The following is a 22,538-nucleotide window of genomic DNA, read 5'->3' on the forward strand; positions in this document are numbered from 1 at the left end:
GTTTTGCTCACTGGAACAGTATTGTTCCATAAACAAGCAAGAGATGCATTTGCTAAAAACAAAGTCAAAATTTCCATCTAAATTTTAGCTAATAGAAATATAAGGCCCGATTCAGGCTTTAGGTTTCTAAATCTCCTGAGCCTGGCAGCTGTGTTTTCACTCTTTCTACTAAACGCTGCAGTTTAGGATTTAGGGAATTACGAAAAACATCCTGGTGACCCCACAGCTCACATGGGGTAGGCTATGCTGCCCCAGACTATTGACTGACGTACCTGCCCCCCCCCCTTTTTGTTGTTGATGGTGGGGGGAAAAGGCTCTTGAAAATGATCCAGCTACAAGAGACTGAGCAAAGGGTCTCAGGCTTTCTTAGCCTCAGGACAATCCTTTTTCTTAAAATAACTGAGCATGAAGTGCAAACTATGCCAATGTCACGTTTGCTGTGCCCGTTTAGTAACAGATAAGCGTGCAAGGTCCAGGCATGTTTACACAACTAGGAATTGCCCTGCAAAACCATCAACAGCTCACAGCCCAACAATCTTCCAAAATACTATGCGATGCATTGAAGATCTGCAGCTTTGCAAGGAGGAGCCCACAAACTCCCTTCTTCTAATTTGCATATTTGGGTACTACAACACACACCACACCGTTGATATAGGATTTGAGCTAGGCTTAAATGCTAAAAAGGTCCCCACGATTTGCTTTGCTTAAATGCACACTCAAAACTTTATTAAAAACATTTTTCAAAAATAAGCAAGACATCAGCAAGGCTCAGCGGAGGGGTGGAAAATGGATCGTATATCTTTAACCCGCAGAAGTTAAAAGGCTTTTTTTTGTTGTTAGCTAACAATGGAAACTTTTTTTTTTTTAAGTGTTTCCCTCCCTCGGTCTTGCCAAGCAATAGAAAAAAAAAAAAAAAGAAGAAGAAGAAAAGAAAAACTTGTTCCGCTGAGTTCAACCCCAGACGGGCTCACAACTTCCTTCCTGCTTTCCTCCCCCAAGCCCCCGCCTTTCTCCCTCCTCCCGCCTCCCTCCTCCCACCCCCCCCAACATTTTTTTTAAATCGCACATTGAACAAACACTGAAGTAGCCGGAGCAGACACTGACAGGGGTAGTGTCTGCACAGCCCAGAAGGGCGTGCGGGGCCGGCCCGGCGGAGCCTCGGCGCGATCGCCGGCCCCAGCCCGGGAGCTCTCCCCAAGCTTGCGCGCTCCCCTTTTTGTCTTCCATAGCTCGCTGGGGAGGTCGACCCTGAGCTTTTTCACTTTTCAAGCCATCTTGTTCCTACGGGGTCTGCGTCCCTGGGCCATATAGTCTGCACGGGCCCGGGCAGCTGGGAAATTGCAGGTAAGTTTGGCGGCTTTTTCACGGCTCTCGCCTCCGAGCCCTCCCTCCCCTCCCCTGCGCCGGAGCCAACCTGGGCGTTCCGGGTTCTGGAAAGGCTCAGAGGTGGGCGGCGGGGACGCGGACGGGGTGTGAGCCGGGAGGGTGGCGGGAGCCGGGGCGCGGGGAGGGAAGGAGGGACGGGTTCGGGGCTTCCCTCCGGCTCGCCTTCCGGGCCGCCGGCCCCCGCCGCCTTCCCCGCGCGCTTCGGGCGTCCCCGGCTCGGGCGGCCGGGCCGCTGGGGTGGCGCCGGGAGAGGCTGCCCAGGATGCGGACAAGCCCGGCCCTCGGCCGCGCCGCCCGGCGTTCAGAGCGCGGAACCCGGCTGCAGCCGCGCGGGCCCCCGGGTGCCTCCGAGTGGGCGCGGGTCCCGGAGACGCAGGGGCAGCCGCGTCCTCGGGCACAGGGCGTGCAGAGGGCTGACTCCCTGTGCGCGCGCGTACACACACACACACACACACACACACACACACACACGCCTCCGCGGGGGGCGACGACAGGGGGCGGCGAGTATTGGTTCCGGTACAGGGGACGTGCTGCGCCTCGGCCCCGGGCGCGCGCAGGCGCGCCCACACTCACAAAACATACTTGTTTGGGGACAGGCGACAAGACCAGTGCTGAAAAATGCCTCGGCTGCGGCCCCGCCGCGCGCCCAGGCCTTTTTCGTAGGCCGAGGGACCCAGCCCCGAGCTGGGGTCGGGGAGGTAAACGGCCACCGCGCAGGCGTCCCGGCGCAGGTAGCGGCTGGGGAGGCAGGTCCCGCTCGTGTTCCCGCCGAGTGGGTCCCTGAGGCCAGAGAGGGTGGAGCGGCAGATGCTGCGGCCCAGGGGCGGGCTTCCCTTCCTCCGGCTTAGAGCAGGGTTTGCCCGGCCCGAGGAGACCCGCAGACGGTGGATGGGGTGTCCGCACCCTCGGAGAGATCCGAGTCAGCTGCGCCCGCACACAGCACACTTAGGAACCAAGTGGCCGTACGTGGGCCCCCTCCCGTCCGCGTGGCCTGGGGAGGAATCTTAGAATGTGGACTTTGCAGGGACCTCCAAGCGCATCACACCCTGGGGTGTGGGGTGGGAGAGCACTCGGGAAACGCACACCCACAGCCGGGCTCGTGTCCGCGCCGAGCCGCGCACTCCCGGTGGCTGAGACGTCCAATGGCACCGGACCCCCAACAGACCGGGCTTCCGGGGGCCGGCCGCCCCCACCCCCACCCCCCATTGCCCCCCGCCCCCGCCCTCCGGGGTCCTGACTCTCCTTCTTGTGTCTCCACAGAGGCGCAGTCGTTTATGGAGTTTTGGGCGGGGGCTGAGCCCTCGGTGTTGCCCCCCCGCCCGCAGCCCAGGCCATGCCACCTCCTCGGCGCGCCCAGCCGCGGCCGCCGGGCCTCCGGGGCTGAGCCGGGAGCCGAGCGAGGAGGAGGCGCCGGCGGTGGAGCCCGCTCGGGAGCCGCGGCGGCGGGCAGCGCGGCGGACCCAGTACTATGGCTGTGTACTGCTATGCACTCAACAGCCTGGTGATCATGAATAGCGCCGAGCAGGTGAAGAGCGGCGGCCCCCGGCCCAGCAGCAGCGAGACGCCCCCGCCGCCGGGGAGGGCCGTGCTGAGCCCCGGCAGCGTTTTCAGCCCTGGGAGAGGCGCCTCTTTCCTCTTCCCCCCCGCCGAGTCGTTGTCGCCCGAGGAGCCCGGGAGCCCCGGGGGCTGGCGGAGCGGCCGGCGCAGGCTGAGCAGCGGCAGCGGCAGCAGCGTGGGCAGCCCGAGTTGGGCGGGCCGCCCGCGAGGGGACGGGCAGCAGGTGGTGACCGCCGGTTGCCTCTCCCCTCCCGGGCCGGAGGAGGCCCAGAGGAAGCTGCGAATCCTGCAGCGCGAGTTGCAGAATGTGCAGGTGAACCAGAAAGTGGGCATGTTCGAGGCGCACATCCAGGCGCAGAGCTCCGCCGTCCAAGCGCCCCGCAGCCCGCGTCTGGGCAGGGCTCGCTCGCCCTCTCCCTGCCCCCTCCGCAGCAGCAGTCAGCCCCCAGGGAGGGCCCTGGCTCAGAGCGAGGAACGGAGGACAAAGTCGTGGGGGGAGCAATGTCCAGAGACTGCAGAGACCGGCTCCAACGGCTGGAGAGGAAGGGCGCCGGGCCTGTGCCTCTCAGAGGGCGACGAGGAGGTGGCACCTTTCCCCAGCCCGGCCGCCCCTTCAGGACCAGGGGCTCAGGGCGCAGTAGCTTCTGCAAGAATGGAGAAGGGGACCCCGGCCAGACCCCACTGTGGCTCACCCAGAACTTTGGAAATTGACAAGAGGGTCTCTCCGCCTTTGGGAACACGCAGCTGCCAAGCTCCCCCATTGGGGCTGGTCCCTGGGATGGCCGCAGAGGGGACAACGAGAGCCACATCCAGTGGGCCACACCATCCACACGACACTGGCCTCATTGAGCGGCCCGAGCAGGCCCGAGAGCTAGGGGGTGTGCACCCCCAGGAGTCCCTGGTGCAGAGCCAGGGGCAGCCTCTGGGCATTGAGACAAGCCCAGCCCCAGAGAGGGGCAGGCCCGGCAGCGGAGAGCCCCCAGGGAAGGTGGGGAAAGGAGATCTGCTGGATGGCAAGCGGGGCCCCTGGGCACCTGGAGCCAGAAGGCCAGAAGACAAGACTGTGAATGTGCAAAGCTCGGAATGTTCTGAGGCTCTGAGCAGGGTCAAGCCACCCCCAGACCTGGGCTCAGTAGGCCCCGAGGTGACCCAGTGTGGGGTCCCAGTGGTCGGGGAGCTTCTGCAGCGCTCCAGGGGAGTGGACGAAGGGTCTCCCAAGTCGACGCGGGGCTTGCTTGGGGGCAGCTGCTCTGCACAGCCAGGGAGCCGGGAGGTGGAAGCAGGAATTCCCTCTGGAGGAATGCTGGAGATTTTGCCCTCCTGGGAAGCCTCGAAAGATCTGAAAGAACCTCCTTGCCTCCCTGGGGACAGGCTGGAGGTGCGGCCTGAGAGCTCCAGGGCTTGGCTGGGCCCCATGGAGGCAGCCCAACTGGCCTGGACGTGTGGCACAGGGGTACAGTCGGAAGGCACTTTGGGAAGCCCCCGGCAGGACAGAGCCTCCCACCCCAGCCTGGAGCTGCTCTCCCCAGATCAGAAGGACAAGCCTTCCCCAAGAGAGGCCTGCAGCCCCAGCAGTATACCAGCGGTCATCATCACAGACATGGGTGCCCAGGAAGACGGGACCTTGGAGGAGGCACAGGGAAGCCCTCGGGGTAGCCTGCCCCTGAGGAAACTGTCTTCTTCATCTGCCTCCTCCACGGGCTTCTCCTCTTCCTATGAAGACTCAGAGGAGGACATCTCCAGTGACCCTGAGCGCTGCTTGGACCCCAACTCTGCCTTCCTGCACACCCTGGACCAGCAGAAGCCCAGAGTGGTAAGTCTCATTCTGAGATTTTCCTTCGACTCGTTTGCACACCCCTGTTCTTACTTTCTACTGAGTCACGAGGACTCCGATCAGGGCCCTGGCGCAGTCACAGCTTAAGATCCTCTCCAGGTGTTTGCTGGGGAGGTGGCTGGGCACTGGCCGTGCACTCCGTAGCTCGGACAGTGAATCCAGTCACTTCGCTTGCTACTTCCATGCACATCTTAACAAACGGTACTTAAGGTACCTTGCTGGCAGGTCACCACTCGCTTCTCAGGGAGACAGTATTCAGGAGTGTTACCAGAAACTCCCTGATGAATCCCTGAAGATAATGAACAGAGCTGCTGAGTGTAACTTTTGTCTGATCAGGAGAAACACTTAATGCTGTGATACCTTTGGGCGGAGGAAGACTGACAAGGTTGTGGAATTACCTCGACTTTACTCATAGGCCAGGAGAATGAGCCTTGTGATTCTATGACTGGGCCCCAAAACCCCCCGGGGCTGTGCTTGGGCCGGGTCCTGGGTAAAGAGCCACCTTGCCCAGGTGGTCAAGTCAGGACAGCACAATATTGGTGGGATCCGTGTAACTTAGATACAGTTTGATGTGTGAATTTAAACAAAAACCATGCTTTGAGCTACGCAGACGATTTTTAAAGATAGCAGAATGTTCTATTCGGTTATATTGGCTGAGCTAGGCACTGGGTGATACCTCTAGGGTAGAGAGCTCCTAATGCATATGCTTGTTGGCTGCTGTAGGTACATTTCAGGTATATTTCCAAGTGCATTTGCTTTGTTTTAAGATTTATTTATTTATTTATTTATTTGAGAGAGAGAGAGAGCACGAGAAGGGGGGAGGAGCAGAGGGAAAAGGAGAAGCAGACCCCCCCCCCCCGAGCAGGGAGCCCGAAACGGACTCGATCCCAGGACCCGAGATCATGACCTGAGCCAAAGGCAGACGCTTAACCACCTGAGCCACCCAGGCGCCCCTCAAGTGTGTTTGTTTTGATTCATCATACTGACATCTGGTTCTGCCCATGGCAGTAGACAGGAGTTTATTTCTGTTACACAGTTAATCTCAGTCCCAGGTTGTTTTCACTCTTAGGAGGGTCAGTGTCTTACGGAAGATGTTGAGAGTTGAAGCTAGCACTTCTGAAAAGGTCTGGACTTTCTCTTACTTTTCCAGAGTATGGGGAATTTCCTAGTTCAGCGTGCAAGGGGAGGCGTTCTGGTGCTACGCTGGGGGAAAGTCTGCATTTTATTGTAGCAGGGAGCCTTTCGACTTCTTGAGTATCAAATATCATTCATAGAACCGCAGCAACTCCAACCAAAGCCGCTCAGAACTTCATATTTCTACTTTGTATCCTTCTCGAAGGTACTTTGCACCTCAAAGCACATCCCTCTCGGACTCCCACTTAAGTAATCACAGTCTGAATTTCTGAAGACCAGGCATTCCTTTTTACGAACCTCTGCTTTCGGCCGATGATGGGGAGGCAAATGTGTATGCAAAATTTCGCCCTGATCACCCTGGCGTTTTGTGGCAGGACCGGGCTGGGGGCAAAGGCAAACCAGCTTGGGGAGGAGGAACGGTGCACCTGGGAAGGGACGGACAGACTTCTCGATGCAGGCATGGCTCATATTTCTCTGCCGTCATGCCCACAATTACAGGCCTAGTGGAGAGGATGGTCCTCGGTTCCACTCTCCCCGTTTGCTTTTAAAACCCTGACGCGTCGTTGGCACAGCCCAAGTCGCTTTGACTTGCTCTCCAGCTTTCCATTCGGCCTTTCTAGTGGCGGATTAGCAGCTCCTGTTGGCTGTCTCTCAAAACCGCTTCTGTGTCCCAACCTTTGAAAAGGGCTGTTGTCTGGAAGTCAGTTAGAGGGGAGATCAATAATGACAGGTGCTAATTTTTTTTTTTCCATTTGCCAGAGGGATGCCAACTTAGAGGCCAGATGGTTGAGTACTGTTCTGTGAGCTAACAGGTCCGCAGGTAGAAATGAGGCCTGCAGGGCGCCTGGGGGGCTAAGCCCCTGAAGCCTGCGGCTCTGGATCTCAGCTCAGGTCTTGATCTCAGGGTCTTGAGTTCAAGCCCCACGTTTAAAAATAAATAAAAATAAAAAAAGAAATGAGGCCTTCCTGTTGTCCAGCCTCCCTCCCACCTTTACACAGGTTTTCAGACACCCGCAGAGTAGAGCCAGGGAAAAATCCCCTGCCAGCTTCACTCTGAGTCACGTGAGGCCGAGGGGGGAGCGCGTGGGGGGGAAGGGTGGGTAACCAACTGGAAATTATGGGATCCTAGGGACTTTTCAGCTGTTGGTTGAGCGCTTGCATGATAAGCTAAGCTTTCTGTTTCTTGTACAGAATGTTATGGTGGAGCCTTATCTGTGACACCAAAACATCTGCTCATTGGGTCAAAAATCCCTTGATTACCTGATAGTGATATTGTCTACAGACGGCCAGACGTCTTGATTGACCGGCGGGCGGCTGCGCTCTTCAGCGCTCTGTGGACTAAACCCGCGGGGCGTCGGATGGAGGGGGGGGGGGCGCCCTGCTCTTCCCGGACCCTGTGGCTTCCGTGTGCGGGGGCTGTGCTGCGCGTGTACACACGCTCACACGTGCTCACACTCACACACGCTCATGCGTTCACGCTCACACGTGCACTCTCACGCTCACACCCACTCACTCGTTCACGCTCACACACACTCATGCGTTCACGCTCACGCGTGCTCACACTCACTCACGCGTTCACGCTCACACGTGCTCGTGCTCACACACGTTCACACTCACCTGTTCACGCTCACACATGCTCACACTCATACTCACGTTCACCCTTGCCTTCACATGTTCATGCTCACGCATATGTGCTCACAAGCCTCACGTCCTTATGCACACACATGCTCATGCACTCAAACACCCTTGAGCGTTTATGCTCACACATGATCACACTCACATTTGTTCACCCTTCTGTGTTTGCACTCACAGTGCACTCAAGGGCTCACATTCATACACACTCACCTCACACACATATATTCACCCTCACAATGCTCACAGATACCCTCACACACACTCACCCTCACACGTGCTCGCACACCCACTCACGCCCACAGGTCTGCAATTGCACGTTCAGCCTTCCACTCAGCCAACCCCTGGCCCTCAGCCCCACACTGAGAATTTTTTCGCTGTCCTGCCTTCCCCGGAGTTAAGCCTTCCATGCCTTGCGCAGCTCGTTCTTTCCTCCTGCGGAGGAGTGGCGGTGGGTGATGCTGTGCGGGCAGAGGCGACAGCCCAGGGAAGCCTGAAGCTGGCTGCGTTGCTCGCTCTCCAGTGTCGGGTCCCCCTGCTGCTCATCGCTGGCGGAAGCCCCGCGGCCCGTGTACCGGAATCCAGAAGCCCTCCCTGTGGTTAAAAACAGTGAAAAGCAAGTTGCTCGGGAGCGCACTCTGAAAATCACTTTGCCGTTTAGATGATGCAAATTAGCCGTGGCCTTTTTGCTGGAAGGGAATGTGGTCGGAAGGCTGGTCTCCTCCTTTGCGTCCATGGGCAGGAGCTGTGCAGATAGCCTCAGACGGTGCACCCTGCCCCCGGCTTTCTGCTCCAGGTGAGCCTTCAGAGGCCTAGCTCTGAACTAGAGTGCCCCAAGGCTTTGCACCTGTCTGTTTATAAAGGCCCAGACCCCGCCATTGTGTTGCATGCCATGTGTGCAGGGCTTAAACTCAGGCACATTCACACTGACTGTTGTCTGTGGTCTAAACAGAAGCGAATTGCCCTGGAGCAAGATGGTGTTCTTGCTGGTCATTCTTTAAGATAACTAAAAATCCCAGCAGCACTTTTCCCTTCCCTCTATTGTTCCATTAGAAGTATGTGGGCCATGGAAACAGGAGGCATAAAGGGTATGTTAAACTATGCGTGCATCTTACTTTAAAAAGTAGATCTTATTGATTTATTCCAAAATTGTATTATCAATTATGTGTACAGACAATAAAACAAAGCGCTGGCCTAGTTCCCCGGGGGAGCCGTAAAGAAATATCATACAAAATTCTTGCCTTCTTGGTGCTTACTGTTTTTTAGGGGCCCTTGGAATTTTGTTCCCTTTGCTTTTTTTTTTTAAAGATTTTATTTATTTATTTGACAGAGATAGAGACAGCCAGCGAGAGAGGGAACACAAGCAGGGGGAGTGGGAGAGGAAGAAGCAGGCTCATAGCGGAGGAGCCTGATATGGGGCTCAATCCCATAACGCCGGGATCACGCCCTGAGCCGAAGGCAGACGCTTAACCACTGTGCCACCCAGGCGCCCCTGTTCCCTTTGCTTTTGAAAAAATATTGACTAGTTCTGTCTTCCTTTGTTTTGGTGTGTGTGTGTGAAAAACTAACTCATACATGCAGAACAAAATTCAAATGGTTTGAAATGGTTTTATGTGGGGGTGCCTGGCTGGCTCAGTCGGTCGAGCATGTGACTCCTGACCTCAGGGTCATGAATTCGAGCCCGATGTTGAGTGTGCAGCCTACTTAAAAAGAATTAAAAAAAAAAGTTAAAATGGTTTTATGTGGTTTTGAAAAATGTAACACTTTTATTTTGGGTAAACCAAATTAAAATGTAAAAGCCTTAGAGGGGTACTTACCAAAAAATGAACGTAATGGTGAGAACCTTTACATAGAAAATTCTTTTCTGGATGAGACTATCGAAGGCTCGGGAGGCAAAGAGACCCAAGGACGACCTCTGTGGCTCAGTTTTCTCCTTTTAAAATGTGCATATTGCGTGAAGGTGATCTCCTGGAGGTCTGTCTAGTTCTGGCTCTGTGGCTGTATAATTCTAGACTTTGGAAGTAAACCCCGGCGTCTGTGAAGTCCGCGTCAGGGTGTCTGAACGTGTGGCCCCCGGACACTGAGGCCCCAACTGGGCACATTTCATTTTGTGCTTTCACTTACAACCCATTCTTCGATCTGCCTCGCTTTTTTGGAAGACTGGTTCTTTGTCCTATCACATGGCAAAAGCGGCCTAAATCCTCGCTGCCACGGCCGAGATTCTCATTAATAATTAGATTATTAGAGGCAGCTGTGCTCGGATGCCAGCCATGAACCTGCGCAGTGAAAGATGCCTCTGCTCGCTGTTGTATTTCAGTTTGCAAACTCTCCTGCGCGGACTGTTTTGCCAAAGCGGGGGGCGGTATAAAGAAAAGGAGAGATCAACGCAGAGGCATTGCAGAAACGCAGCTCAGGGTTTAACTGGCCTTCATGTTTTACAAGAAAAATGTATTAAACGAACCGGGCACTGCTTTTAGAGAGATGCATTTCAGGTATTTCATCAATCGCTTTTAGGACTTTTGTTTTTAAGCGTTGAAGTCGCCTCTCGTGATTTGTTGGCAAGTACCCATCGACTGTAGTCACAGATTAGATTAGTTCTGTGTGGTTTATTTATACTCCTGGGGGTATCGATAAGATTGCTGAGGCTTATTTTATTTTGGCAGGTGTCAACGTGGTTAGCTAAAGGCAGAATCGTCAAGTATTTAATGGAAAGAGTTTTATATCTTGGTAGAAAAGAAACTGCGTAGACTTCCGGTCATCCGCGGGAGATTGCTTCAGAACTAACTCAGGAACTCCTAGTCCGTGCTGTGGTCACACCTTCGGGGTGGAAGGGTCTCTGGTTTTGCCTGGACACTGCGGGTTGTGCACCTGAGACAGAGTGTGCCTTGCAGGGATTTTTTTTTTTCCTGACCAGGTAGAAATGGGCCTGGGGAAAGATGTATTTTTCACGAACCGGAGAGCATACTGTTTAGGAAATCAAACCCAACCCAATGTGAATTCTTTCATACAGTGAAAGCCGTGTAGAGTGCCGACTGCCACGTGAACATCTAGATGTTTGGGATTTTTTTATGTCCAGTTCTCCCCTCGGGCCACACGCGCCGCTCCTAGGACAGGGTACTATTGACTTGTGAGTCAAAGTCATGGGTGTGATCCGGGGTCTCGGCACACGGAGCGGGAGCACCCGCCGTCGTAGCTGTCCCTGCGGACGTCTGGAAGAACTCGCCATCCCAGTCCCAGGACCCTCCAGACACACAGGACTTGCTATAGTTCTGACACCAACCTTGAGTCTCACTGCGGTCCTCCCAGACTCCGGTCATGCACTTTTCCAGGAGTGAACTATTTTTTTAAAGACAATTCAGGTAGGGGCTCCTGGGTGGCTCCCTCCGTGAAGCGTCTGCCTTCGGCTCAGGTCATGATCCCAGGGTCCTGGGATTGAGCCCCGCATCGGGCTCCCAGCTCAGCGGGGAGCCTGCTTCTCCCTCTCCCTCTGCTCCTCCTCCCTGCTTGTGCTCTCTTTCTCTCTCTCTCAAATAAATAAATAAATAAATAAAATCTTTAAAAAAAAATAAAGACAATTCAGGTCTCCTTGGCTGAAAGACGCCATGCCATGTCTATGATCGCATTCGGAAGTTGAGCGTCTGTTCTTGGTGTTAAAAAATAACAAGAACTTTTCTATAGTGTGTGTCGTTAGCATAATACAAAGCTGGGTCTGGGACAGACTCTAACGTTCATTTCCTCCGATCCCCACATTTTACAGACGAGGAAGGCAAAGCCAGAGAAAGTTCAGTACAGTGACAAGACCCACGTTTACAATTCTTCTCTTCACTTAAAAAACTTGATTAGTGGATAAGCTCCTTACTCCCCCTGGGAGAGCCTCCTTGGCTTTACACACAGCGAATGCTTTCAAAAGGTTTGTTAAGGGGAGGGAGGGATGGATGAATGGAGGAGCGACCGTATCTCCGCTGCATTATCTGCCCATGAAGGAAATGTCGAACCATCTAGAAGGTGGAGAACAAAGAAAGGGGAAAAAGAATGATGAAGGCGAGCTCACTGCTTCCTCCTGTGACCTCGCTGGCGCGGGGGTGAGGGTGCCCGACCGTCCCAGTCTGTGCCCGGCCTGCAGGCCCCGCGGAAGGTGGAGAAAGCAGGCGTGCCCTCACGGACCGCTGAGCATCGAGGCCAAGTGCCCAGCACCATACCTGGCGCGCGGGAGAGGCTCAGCAGGTGTTAGTCAAGGTGGGCTTGGGAGACATTCTGAGCACTGGCAAGGCCATGTCTGCCTGGAAAACCTGCTGGGCCCTTGCAAGAAATGCTCTGTAGCAGTCCTCGGGTTTGGTTTAGTTTCCACTTGCATCCCAGTACAATCCTGGGAAACGATGCTCCCCCAGCCGAAGAGGCTGGAGTGCAGTGAATTTCTTAAAGACCCGGATTCCCAGGCCAGCTGAGAATCCATCACCAGCAGTGGGCATGGTGGGACATCGGGAACAAGGCTGGCCGCCCCTTCTGTGTCTGGTCCCTAGAGTGGCTTCCCTTCGTTCAGTCTCAGGGATGGGAGTCCGTTAGGGCTGCGGATCCGGGGAGACCTGGAATAGCTCGGCTGCAGACATGCGCACCGCAGGCCGTGAGGAGCGAGGTCCCGGGGGGCACTTGCTGCGCAGTGTGTTTACCGGGGAGACCCCGCTGGTGCTCTCACGCGAAGGCAGGCCTTCTCTGATGAGGAGTGACTCGTGATAAGTCACCACTCAGGCTTTTGACGAACTGGTCAGGCGTGTTTCTCGACAATTCCATTAAGAATTAGCTGTTAGAAATCGGATCTTTCCCCTCTGTTGAGCTTTACTTGGGCATTTCATTGACTTGGTATCACTTCGGGGAAGGCCATTCAGGAGAAGGCTCCTCCGCCAGGCCTTTATCAATACTACACATTTTTTATTTCCTGAAATGTTTACTTCTCTTTTACACCAAACCAGCTAAGTTTTACAAGGAACCAGAAAGGAGCAGCTACAGACAGAAAGCAGGCACAAAGGGCTTCTGCAACTCATCTTTATGTATAATTCAACGCGGGGGGGGGGGGGGGGACACTGTGACTCCCCGCCTCGGAATCAGTTGGAAAACTTCTCACCCTGCCTGGGCTGGTGGTGAATTTTCGACTCAAGAGCCTCCCTGGTGAAGTTCGCTGTTATCCTGCTCGTGTTGCATTTTACTTTTGTGGTAAGGTTCGGGTGGAAAGGGAAGATGAAATGATACAGCGTCTCGAACAGAGGCCTGGAGATTCTTTCCGTTGACCTGGTGACTAAGATTAGGGTGGCCCAATTTAGAGGTGATAAGGTGTATCACTGGCTTGGGGCAAGGCCCCACCCGCGGCCCGCGGAGCTCCTCCCACGGGCTCTCCCTTTGCAAAGTTGGTCTCAGTGCATCCGAGAGCAGGGACGGGGGACTTGTGCCCTTGGCTTTGGGGGCTCCAAGAGCAGTTTGCTTTCTTCACCCCTTTTAAAGGGTCCTCTGCCTGCTGTACCGCCCCCCCCCCCACACCACCACTTTCATCAGAACGAATAAACCAATGGTCCTGTTTTTCAAGAAGAAGCCGTAATACCTTCTATTCGGTGCTTCCCACTTTCCTACTCTGCAGGGAGGGGACGGAGGGGCTTGGGGACCGGCCATCCCCCAGCTCCATCTGCAGTCTCTCTGGGTAGGCCGCCAGCTGGTGGGGCCTGGGCGGTTCCAGGGGGAGGTCACTGCACCCCCCAGGCAGTTTCCAGCAAGTGGTTTTCCAAGTTCACTGACATTCTTTCCAGGCTCAGCTCAATTTGTTTTCTTCTTCTCTATGGCAGTTGATGACTGAGTGGTCAAGTGTGAGTCTGCAGGATCTCTGGTGAAGGGCTTTCTCCATAGTTCCATGGGAGCTGGCCTTTGTCTAATCCTCTGCTATGCATGGGTGTGTGCTGTTGTGTTGTGTTTTCACAAATGAGCTCCCCGAAGAGCAGATCGAATTAAGTGTACTTCTTCACCATGGGGAGACGGCCCGGTTGGGGTAGGGAGAGGAACTCGGGAGTCTCACTTCTGTAATGCTTATCTAACCTGAATCTGCCAGCAGGAAACTGAAAAGGCCCGTGTATGACAATGACATAGACAGTTTGATCTCTTAACAATGTCAAGTGGAAAATCCAACCGCAGCTGGTAGCTTAAGAAATGGCTAGGACGTTTTGTTGGGACGGCCGATCCTCACACCCAGGTTGCTTATGCTTAGCCCAGGGTGGGACATGTGCGTGCTGCATGGCGGAGCTGGGGGGGTTGAGAAGACGCCGTTGGGGTTTGAGAAACTATTGGAAAATCCTCATGGATGCAGAAATGGCTGATGCGGGGGCATTTTGAATGCCTTAGAGTTGGCATTTTACTTTAAGATTTTTATTTATTTATTTGAGAGGAGAGAGCACGCACTAGCGGGGTGGGGGGCAGAGGGAGAAGCAGACTCCCTGCTGAACAGGGAGCCCGATGCAGGACTCGATCCCAGGACCCCGGGATCACGCCCTGAGTCCAAGGCAGACGCTTCACCGACTGAGCCCCCCAGGCGCCCCTGTAGTTGTACTGTCGTCTAAGACGTCTTGAATGCCTTACAGTTGGTATTTTAGCCTCTTCCACCTTCCTGACCACCATCACCGTGGCCACGGCATTAAGCGCTCATTAGCATCGAGCATCTCGCTCATTCCAAGTCATTCGGCAGGTGGCCGGTGCGGGGCCTCCTCTGGAAACTGCTGGGCGCACTCCCGGGGTGCAGGGTGCTAGAAGGACCAGTGCCTCTCAGATCCACACCTGCCCTCTTCGGGCTGTGGGATCTGCGTCTGTCAAATGGGTATATTATAGAGCGTTCCTACTTCACGTAGTCGTTGCAAGTCTCAAGTGAGATCATTTTGAGAGACTGTGATTCTTTCCTGCCTAAACTAGTTTTAGTTATGAGCGCCAGGACACTGCTTTGAAAGTTTTCGCAAAGGAGGACGGCCAAGGGCAGGCACTGCATGCGTGCAAGATTGTCCCACGTCGGTGTCGCCGACCCAGAAATTGCCCGTGCCAGCATCTCGACCAGAGTGGACTGCGGACGAAGCTTCCTGCCCTGGCCTTTGCTGTCTCGTGCGCAGGTGGGGATGGAAACGTGATGTAAGTTCAAGAAGCCAGAGTGGGCGCGGAGGGGGCCGCGAGGCAGGGGTCAGTGTTCCCGGCACAGGGCCGTGAGCTCCTGCATAACTGCGAGGCGACCCTATTCCATCTAGAGTTTGAGGATACTGAACGGGAGCATTAAGTTTCCCAGTACCACGCGGTGGTTTTCTCTTCCATGTCCTGGAAAGCAAAAGGGAGGAATCCAGCAGAGTCTTGAATTTCTCGAGCAGACGTGACATTCAGCAGATGGAAAATGGGCATTTCCTGAGTATGGCTGGGCCCTGGGCTAGATCTGGAAACCTCCACACGCAGCCAGCCGCCCACACTGACAAGTGGACGTTTGTTGCAGCGGCTGCCCAGACATCGGGCAGCCACGTCCCTGCTCTGTCCCCAGACGCCTGTGCTGAAGAGAATGGCCCCATCGATGCTCTCCCCATCGCTGGGGACCTGCCCTTGGAGGCAAAGCTGACGCCAATGGATATACCTGAGAGTTGCGAAACTCAAGAACGAGTTATAGGGCCATGAAGACGAGCACGTTCATTAAAGAGGAGCTAATAAATCGAGTTGGTGTTGGCATGTGACACACGTGGGGGGCTCCCATGCGTGTTGTGCAGCCGTGTGAAGGGGGACTGAATTTGGGCACTGGCCCCTGGAAGGGAGTCTGGGTGACACCCTGAAGAGGCTGCTACCTCGGTTAGAAGCAGCCAAGCAAAGGGACGGTTCTGGATCCAAAGGCTCTAGGAGGTTGGAAAGGAAGAGGGAACTCACCCTCTGCGCCCCTCCCCAAGCCTTAACGCCCTGCACTGAACTCCACTCACATCGGTGCAGTGCGTGGACAGTGTGTGGAAATGTGCTCTCAAAGGCTAAAATGGGCCCTCGGGAGACCGCCCACCCCCACCCCAACTGACCAGAGGAATGTGGTCAGGAAAGCTTGGGACGGATGTGTGTTCAGTAAGCGTTGCCTGAGCCTGAGCCTAAGCAAGGGCCCTGGGGCAGCCTGGAGCACGGAGAGCCGTGGTGTGGCTTCCGTGCACAGTCCTGGGTTTGAGTGTGAGCTGTGTGACTCGTTCTGCCCATCTGTAAGATGGGACTGACAGTGCCCCCTTCAGGTTGTGGGGAGGGCTGCTCTGGTGAGCCCAGAAGCAGGGTGCAGGAGAGCCTGCAGACCCGAATTCACATGCTCCTTCTGTCCCAGAGTCTGTCCTTGGGGGCCCTTCCCTTCTCTGCTGTCCCTCTTGGCTTGTTGAGAAGATGAAGTGAGACCTGGCATAGGGCAGGCGTGGGTAAGGGTCGCCTTCGCTGGGGGGGGGGGCGTCCCCATCCCAAGTACAGCTCATGCAGGATGACAAAGCCGACATCAGGATTTGCTTCCCCAGAGAGGTTTCTCCATTGCAGGAGAGGCCTGGCTTTGTTACCAGGGGCTCAGAACAACCCAGTGTATTCAGCTGCTCCTGGGGTGTCAGGTTACTCCCCAGGGACCAGTCTCTTCTTATTCTGTTTTGGAGGTGGGAACTGGCCGGGGGTCACCCAGGCGGAGAGGGCCCAGTGTTGGGGAGTGTGGAAGGCTCCATCCCTTCTCTTCTCTCCCCTCCCCTCGCTGCTCTGCTTCGCTCTGCAGCTCCCAAGTCAGAGAAGGGAGTATACTTATGCGTATATAAGGAACACCACTGCTTTGTATAGGGGTCTCTCTTGGGGCCTGGGAGGGCTCTGAACAAGAGTGATTTCATTGGCCTTCCTGGGCCCTCTCTGCTGGTAGGGTGGGCACACACTCACTACGGCGGGCTCTTTCTTTCTCTGCAGACCCCACTCAGGCCTTGAGGACCAGGCTGGCGGGTCTCGGCAGGCCGCACTGCGCCACCCCCACCTCCTCCAACTGGGAGCAGAGGCGAGCCTGCCCAGCACCTCCCCAGTCACATGGCTGCTCTTGGCCATTGTCCCAACGGAGCTGTGTGGAGCCTACTAGACTGTTCCTCGGGGCCGGGTTGGTGGATGGACCCCGAGCGTACCAGCTCACGTCGGAGCCCCGGCAAGGCCCGGGGGATCCTGTGCAGGCTCTGGGGGGAGGGGGAAGCTAGGGCTGTGTGACAGGTCCCGCCAGAGGAGCACGGGCCGTTCCTCGGCCAGGTGTGGGCACAGTCTCGGGCACCCCATCTGCCAAGCACGGGCTTCTGCTTCAAGGCACACTGAGTACAGGGTATGGAGATCCTTCTTTCCACCACAGCTGTAGTGTGGGCGGGCCGCCTGCTGTGGTGACCCTTGGGGTCCCTGTCTTTCCTGCCTGCCGCTGGTCCCATGAGCCTCCACGTGTGCCGAGATGGCCGTGAGGCCTCTGGGCAGAGTGTCCGGGCACTGAAAGGTCAGCTCCTTTATGCGGCATTTGGGGGCCGTGCCCCCTTCCGGGTGTGTCTCTGGCCCGTCCTCTGCTTACATCTTCCCCGAGCCCCAGACTCCTGCCCTTTTCAGGGATCCAGAGCCTGGCGTCTGGGAGGAATGAAACTGCTAGAAGAGCTTGTTAGTCTGCAGCAGCCTTGACCTCAGGGGCCGTGTGAGTGGCAGTGCGCTGGACGGTAGCTCCCTTACCGCCCGGATCTGGACATGTACACAGCACCCTAATTAATTTCCATTGCAGACCGAAACCATATGGAGCGCGTCTGGGACCCTGTTTGCCTGGCAGTGTCACACTGTACATTAAAAACGACGCTGGTCCCTCGGGAGAGCCGCCTCCTGCCCCCTGCAGGCCTCGATTTCCCCTCTGCTGCTGCTGGCCTGGGTCTGGGATGGGCGGGGAGGCAGGAGAGGTTCACGCAGGAGCTGCACCAGCAGGGAGCCCTGGGGTCTATGCGGGTTAGCCCAGAGGAAAGTGCCCTGAGTGTCCCTGCCTGGCCTTTGGGGTCACAGAACTGACTTGGGGAAGAGGATTTCAAGAAGGTCAGGAAACAGTTCACTGTGACCCCATGACCAGGTGTCCTAGAAGAGAATGTGAGTCCTGAATGGAGGTTTCAAAAAGTCAGCTACATGGGGGCACCTCAGTGGCTCCGTCTGCAGAGCGTCCGACGCGATCTCGGTTCAGACCTTGATCTCAGGGTCAGGAGTCAGGCTCCTTGCTGGGTGTGGAGACTACTTAAAAAAAAAAATCAACTACAGGAAGGACAGGATGGCGGGGACCTGGCCCATCAGTACTTCTTGTGAAACTTACCGGGAGTTATGACATTATTAAAAATTGAATATCAATTAACCACGTGGTTAAAAGTGAGGAGCGGTCTTTACTATTATAATAGTAAAGTATATAATAATAAAGTAAGGGCAGCTGCGATTCCTGGTGTAGCTGTTATGTGTCTATAAATGACTTCACTGAACTTCTGCAAGGTCTGTATTTTCCTTCTCCCACGGCGAGCAGGCTGCGGGGATATCAGATGCACAAGGTTGCCGTCCTCAGCACAGCCAGTAAATGGCAGAGCTGGGTCCCCAGCCCTTCCTCCCTGCCACCTGTGGTCTGTCACCGGGAGGTCAGAGAAGGGTGGTGCTCTGTGCACAGGGAGGGCTCGGTTCCGTTCTGGGCCCCAGGCTGGAGGGGGATCGGGGACTGGCTGCATTGAGTACAGAGGGAGACAGAGGGGGTCTGGGCAGAAGCCTTAGAGATGGACGGTTGAGGGCGTTCGGAGGCTTGTGCCCTGGACATCTTTCATCGGGGGGGGGGGGGGCGGCGAAAGGGTTGGCTTCTCATCGTTGCCCTGGAGTCATGCTTCGGTCTGGTTCAAGATCACTTTTCTATTCTCAGAGGTGAAACTAAGAGAGGATTCTTTTCCTTTTCAATGAATGGGCCTTTGTACAAAAACACAGACTCAGTTGATGGAACGGCTGCAAAAGGGAGTTTCTGGAGCTGCCTGGAAGGTCCCAGGCCCGGTGGGGAGGGAAGCAGAGGAGTTACAGCTCCTTGCTGCTGCCCGCGGAGCTGGGCCGTGAGCCCCTGACGCAGGAGCAGAGGATGGCACCCAGGCATTCCAGATCCTTCTAAGTGACACAGGTAAACACCTGTCGTGAGTGTGTTTCGGACATACCAGTGGCACCGAAGCTGGAATTGAAGGCATCACGCGGTGCTACCTGCCTGCGGACTTCAGTTCAACAGGACACACGGAATGATCAAGGGGAGAAGGTTTATTCCAACGAGGCCGGTGAACAGGACAGGAGGCCCAGCCTTGCAGCAGAAAGGGAACAGCCGTCCCTGGGTTCTCACCTGCGAGAAGAGACCTGCTTTGCGTGGCTCTGGTGGGCAGAGCTGAGTCTGGGGTTGTGAACTTCGAGATATCTGGTTCCACCTTACACAGGGCACCGCAGTGTCACCACAGGAAGGTGGCCTCTGTGAGCACAGAGGCAGTGCCCAAGGGGTGGCGAGCGGACGAGTCCGTTCCCAGCGGGGTGAGCACCGTGCCCTCCAGGAGCCCTTGGTTGGAAGCGGGATTGCTCAGCCTTGCTCCACACTCATCTGAGACTCTCATGAAGCTGTCCCTTTTAGGAAGGGACATCTGTGCTGCGTGCACCGCTTGGCCATTAAGAACAAAGCTGCCACGAACACGCGCGTCCAGGGTTTTGTGCCACCATAAGCATTCATTCTCTGGGATACATGCCCAGAAGTGCACTTGCTAGGCCAGATGGTACTCACATACTTAAGTTTTTTAAGAATCTGCCAGACTGTTTCCCAGAGTGACCGCGCTGCTGTGCGTTCCCAGTGGCAGTGTGCGAGCGATCCAGGTTCCCCACATCCTTGCCAGCATGCGGGGTGGCCATGCTTTTGTATTTTAGCCGCTCTGAAGTTGCGCGGGGCTATCTCCTTGTGGTTTTAATGTGTTTCTCCCCAATGGCTGATGGCGTTGAACGTCTTCTCGCGTGTGTATCTGCCATCGGTGCATCCTCTTCGGTGAGATGATCTGGCTTTAAGAAAGATTCCCCAGAGGTGCTGCAAAACACAGGCAGGGTGTCAAAAGCCTGGTGCCTTCGTCACCACCCCCGCCCGCCCGCCCTGTCGAGGGAGCTGCGCCTCTCTGCACCCCAGGGAGGGTGCATGGTCGCCCTCTGGGGGCCTGTCCTGCCCCCACTTTCTCTGACTCCAGAATAGCGTGGTGACCCACAGCAGCCTCCCCTCTGAGGGGCCCCCACCCACACCATCACCTCCCCGCCCCTGTGGCTGCAGGATCCCCCCTCCCCAGGCGACTCACTGGGGCTGTGTTGTCTGTTGCTCCTTGGGCCTGTCTCCTTGGCACCTGCTGGGCCTCCCTCCCCGGCCTCCCTGAGGCCTGCAGCTAAGGCACAGCCTCCCCTCCGAGCTTCCCCTTGGGTCTCTTCAGCTTGGCTTGCGCTTGGGGTTTAGTTTTGCAACATGGTCATGCTGAAGGTCCCAGAAATGCTTCCCTTTTTGTGCTCATGAAACAGAAAAGAAAACGTGTACGTATCCTTTAAAATCGCTCCAAACCGTGGTGACCGAAGTACTTTTTGCTCCTTGGAAGCACGGACTGGCACCCCTTCATCGTGGGCTGATGGGCGGTGCTGCTGATTTTCTGCCTTTTGCCTCCCGTCTTGGGAGGGGCCACAGGAAGTGGCCTTGAGTGTCAACGGGGTGGCTGCCAGTTTGAGGGCCTGCGAGAGGGTTCCATCTCCACGGGGGAGCAGGGGCGGGGGATGCCATCGGCTTAAGGATGAATTTACCTTTACTTTTCTGCCTCGTGAAGGACCTGGGGCTTCACAGTGTGTGAAATGCACATCCTTCATCTTCGCTGGGGTGACTCACGGTCTAATGAAGTAGGGTATTTGCAAACTCTCCTTCGGTGAATTGGTATAAACAATCTGTCACAAAGAAGGAATTGTTTTCTATGTGGGCTTAGAGGATTTTGGGGGAACAAGCGAGCAGAGGATTTTTACAGGAGGCCCTGAGCACGGGGGGGGGGGGGGGGGGGTGGGGGGGGTGGAGATGGTCTCATGTAGGTAGAGGATCACAGGCTTTCCACCCAGTCTCTGTGGCCTGCTAGAACATTCCAGCACATTATAGCAGTCATTTGATGGGGCCCAAGATCAAAGAGGTAGCTGAGTCACGTGATGGTTTGGTTCAGAATCTTTTTCTGGTTTGGTACTTTCTGAAAGGCTAGGTTTCATTCTGGTTTGAACTTGTTCGATAATCTTAAAGGAAGAAGAAGAAGGGAAGAAAAACCCTTTTACATTCCTGGTTTGAATTACAATTTGACATTCGTGCTTGGTTTGAGGTTGAATAAATAAAATGTGGTATGGCTCTCGGGGGTCGTTCGTTTTGCTTCAAGTCACTTCTCCAGATACCATCACAGTTATGAAATTTATTTCCCGTGAACCTGCATTTTTCCAGGATGGTGTGTGTCGGTCTCGTTTCTTAAATATTCTGGTTAATTGAGAGTTACCGTTAATGGCCTTCATCCTTTGCAGTGAACTAGAAGTAATGAAATATTTGTCGCTAAAGCCAGCAGAGGTTTCGCTAAAGGCACAGACGTCGTCTTTTGGGGACTGGGAGGAAAGTTGTATCCACTACTTGCAACTGGGTAGCTTTCAGGAAAGGGTCAGCTCTTGACTTGAACAGTCCCTGGACAGGCATTGGGTGCTGGCTGTATCCAGGTTACGCTGACAGGTAGGGATCTGTGTGTGAGGGAAGCGTGGTTCCTGCCTTCCAGGAATCTTAGCTCAGGAGGAGGCAGATTGCAACAGCTCACGTCTCTTACGCATTTATCACGGGTAGGCATTGGATGAGGGGTTAAGCGTCATGCCTAAAATCACAGCAATAGGAGACTCAGGACATGAACCCAGGCCTTCTAACTATAGCACAGGGTTTCTCAAATTTGGCACTGTTGACATTTGGGGCCAGATAGTTTTTGGTTTGGGGGAACTGTTCTGTGCCCTGTGGGATGTTTAACAGTATCTCTCCCTGGTTGTGGCAACCAGAAGTGTCTCCATGCGTTGACAGACATGCCCCAAGAGGCAAATCGCCCCTGGTCAAAGGCTGGGCTTCTCGAGCTTGTCCCAGTAACCCGCATGGTACACTGCCTTCCCGGGGTCAGGTGCCGAAGTACCGTGTCCGTGCGTGCGGAGGGTAAGTCCATCCAGGGTCCCCCTCCAGGGTCCTGCTGGAAATGGGACAGCTGCCATGCTATCCAGGGCTGTCGGGAAGAGAAATTGCAGAGATGGTACTATTTGCATGGAATTTTGATGGAGTTCACCTAGGCAGAGAAAGGGGAATCTCTGGAGCGGAAGGACCCCCACACAGGCACGAAAGTGTGAGAGACAAGGCAGTTTTACGGAATGGCAGATAGTTTGCTGTGGACCCTCCACTTCCCTCCCTCTTGCTGTTTTCTCGTTCCCTCCGTTCAAGCAGCAAGCCGGTTCCCAGCAGCTAGAGAATTTTTTCAGTCACAGGTTTGCTTTGGTCAAGATGGGTGAGGTTCTGTTGCAGTAACAAACAGGCCCACAGTCAGTGGTTTCGAACACCAAAGGTTTATTTCTTGCTCATATTGCCCACCTGGTCTGGGTCAGCTGGGTCCTCACTCTGCGACCCAGACCCACAGTTCAGCCACTCTCTGGAGCGTTGCTGGCCACTACGGCAGAGAGAACGAGAAGATAGGGATTCACGTACTGGCTCAGACAGCTTCAGCTCAAAGAGGTAGCACATTTCTCTTCTTCTCACAGTTATTTATTTATTTATTTATTTATTTATTTATTAAGATTTTATTCATCTATTTGAGAAACAGGAAGAGAAAGCACAAGCTGGGGCGGGAGAGGGCAGAGGGAGAAGCAGACTCCTCACTGAGCAGGGAGCCTGACAAGGAGCTCGATCCCA

General features: G+C 55.2%; 1 protein-coding gene across 2 annotated transcripts in view; it reads left to right on the forward strand.

Moving 5' to 3' along the window:
• Positions 1 to 1,072: 1,072 nt before the first annotated feature.
• Positions 1,073 to 22,538, forward strand: part of ITPKB (inositol-trisphosphate 3-kinase B) — an 87,729-nt gene continuing 66,263 nt past the window's right edge. For both annotated transcript variants that reach the window (XM_026509520.4, XM_044387973.3), the window contains exons 1-2: positions 1,073 to 1,344; positions 2,647 to 4,756. In XM_026509520.4, the coding sequence (XP_026365305.3) occupies positions 2,855 to 4,756 (1,902 nt within the window). In that variant the 5' untranslated portion in view covers positions 1,073 to 1,344; positions 2,647 to 2,854. The remainder of the gene's footprint in view (positions 1,345 to 2,646; positions 4,757 to 22,538) is intronic.

The sequence above is a fragment of the Ursus arctos genome, unplaced genomic scaffold (assembly GCF_023065955.2).
Source record: "Ursus arctos isolate Adak ecotype North America unplaced genomic scaffold, UrsArc2.0 scaffold_2, whole genome shotgun sequence".
Classification (NCBI taxonomy): domain Eukaryota; kingdom Metazoa; phylum Chordata; class Mammalia; order Carnivora; family Ursidae; genus Ursus; species Ursus arctos.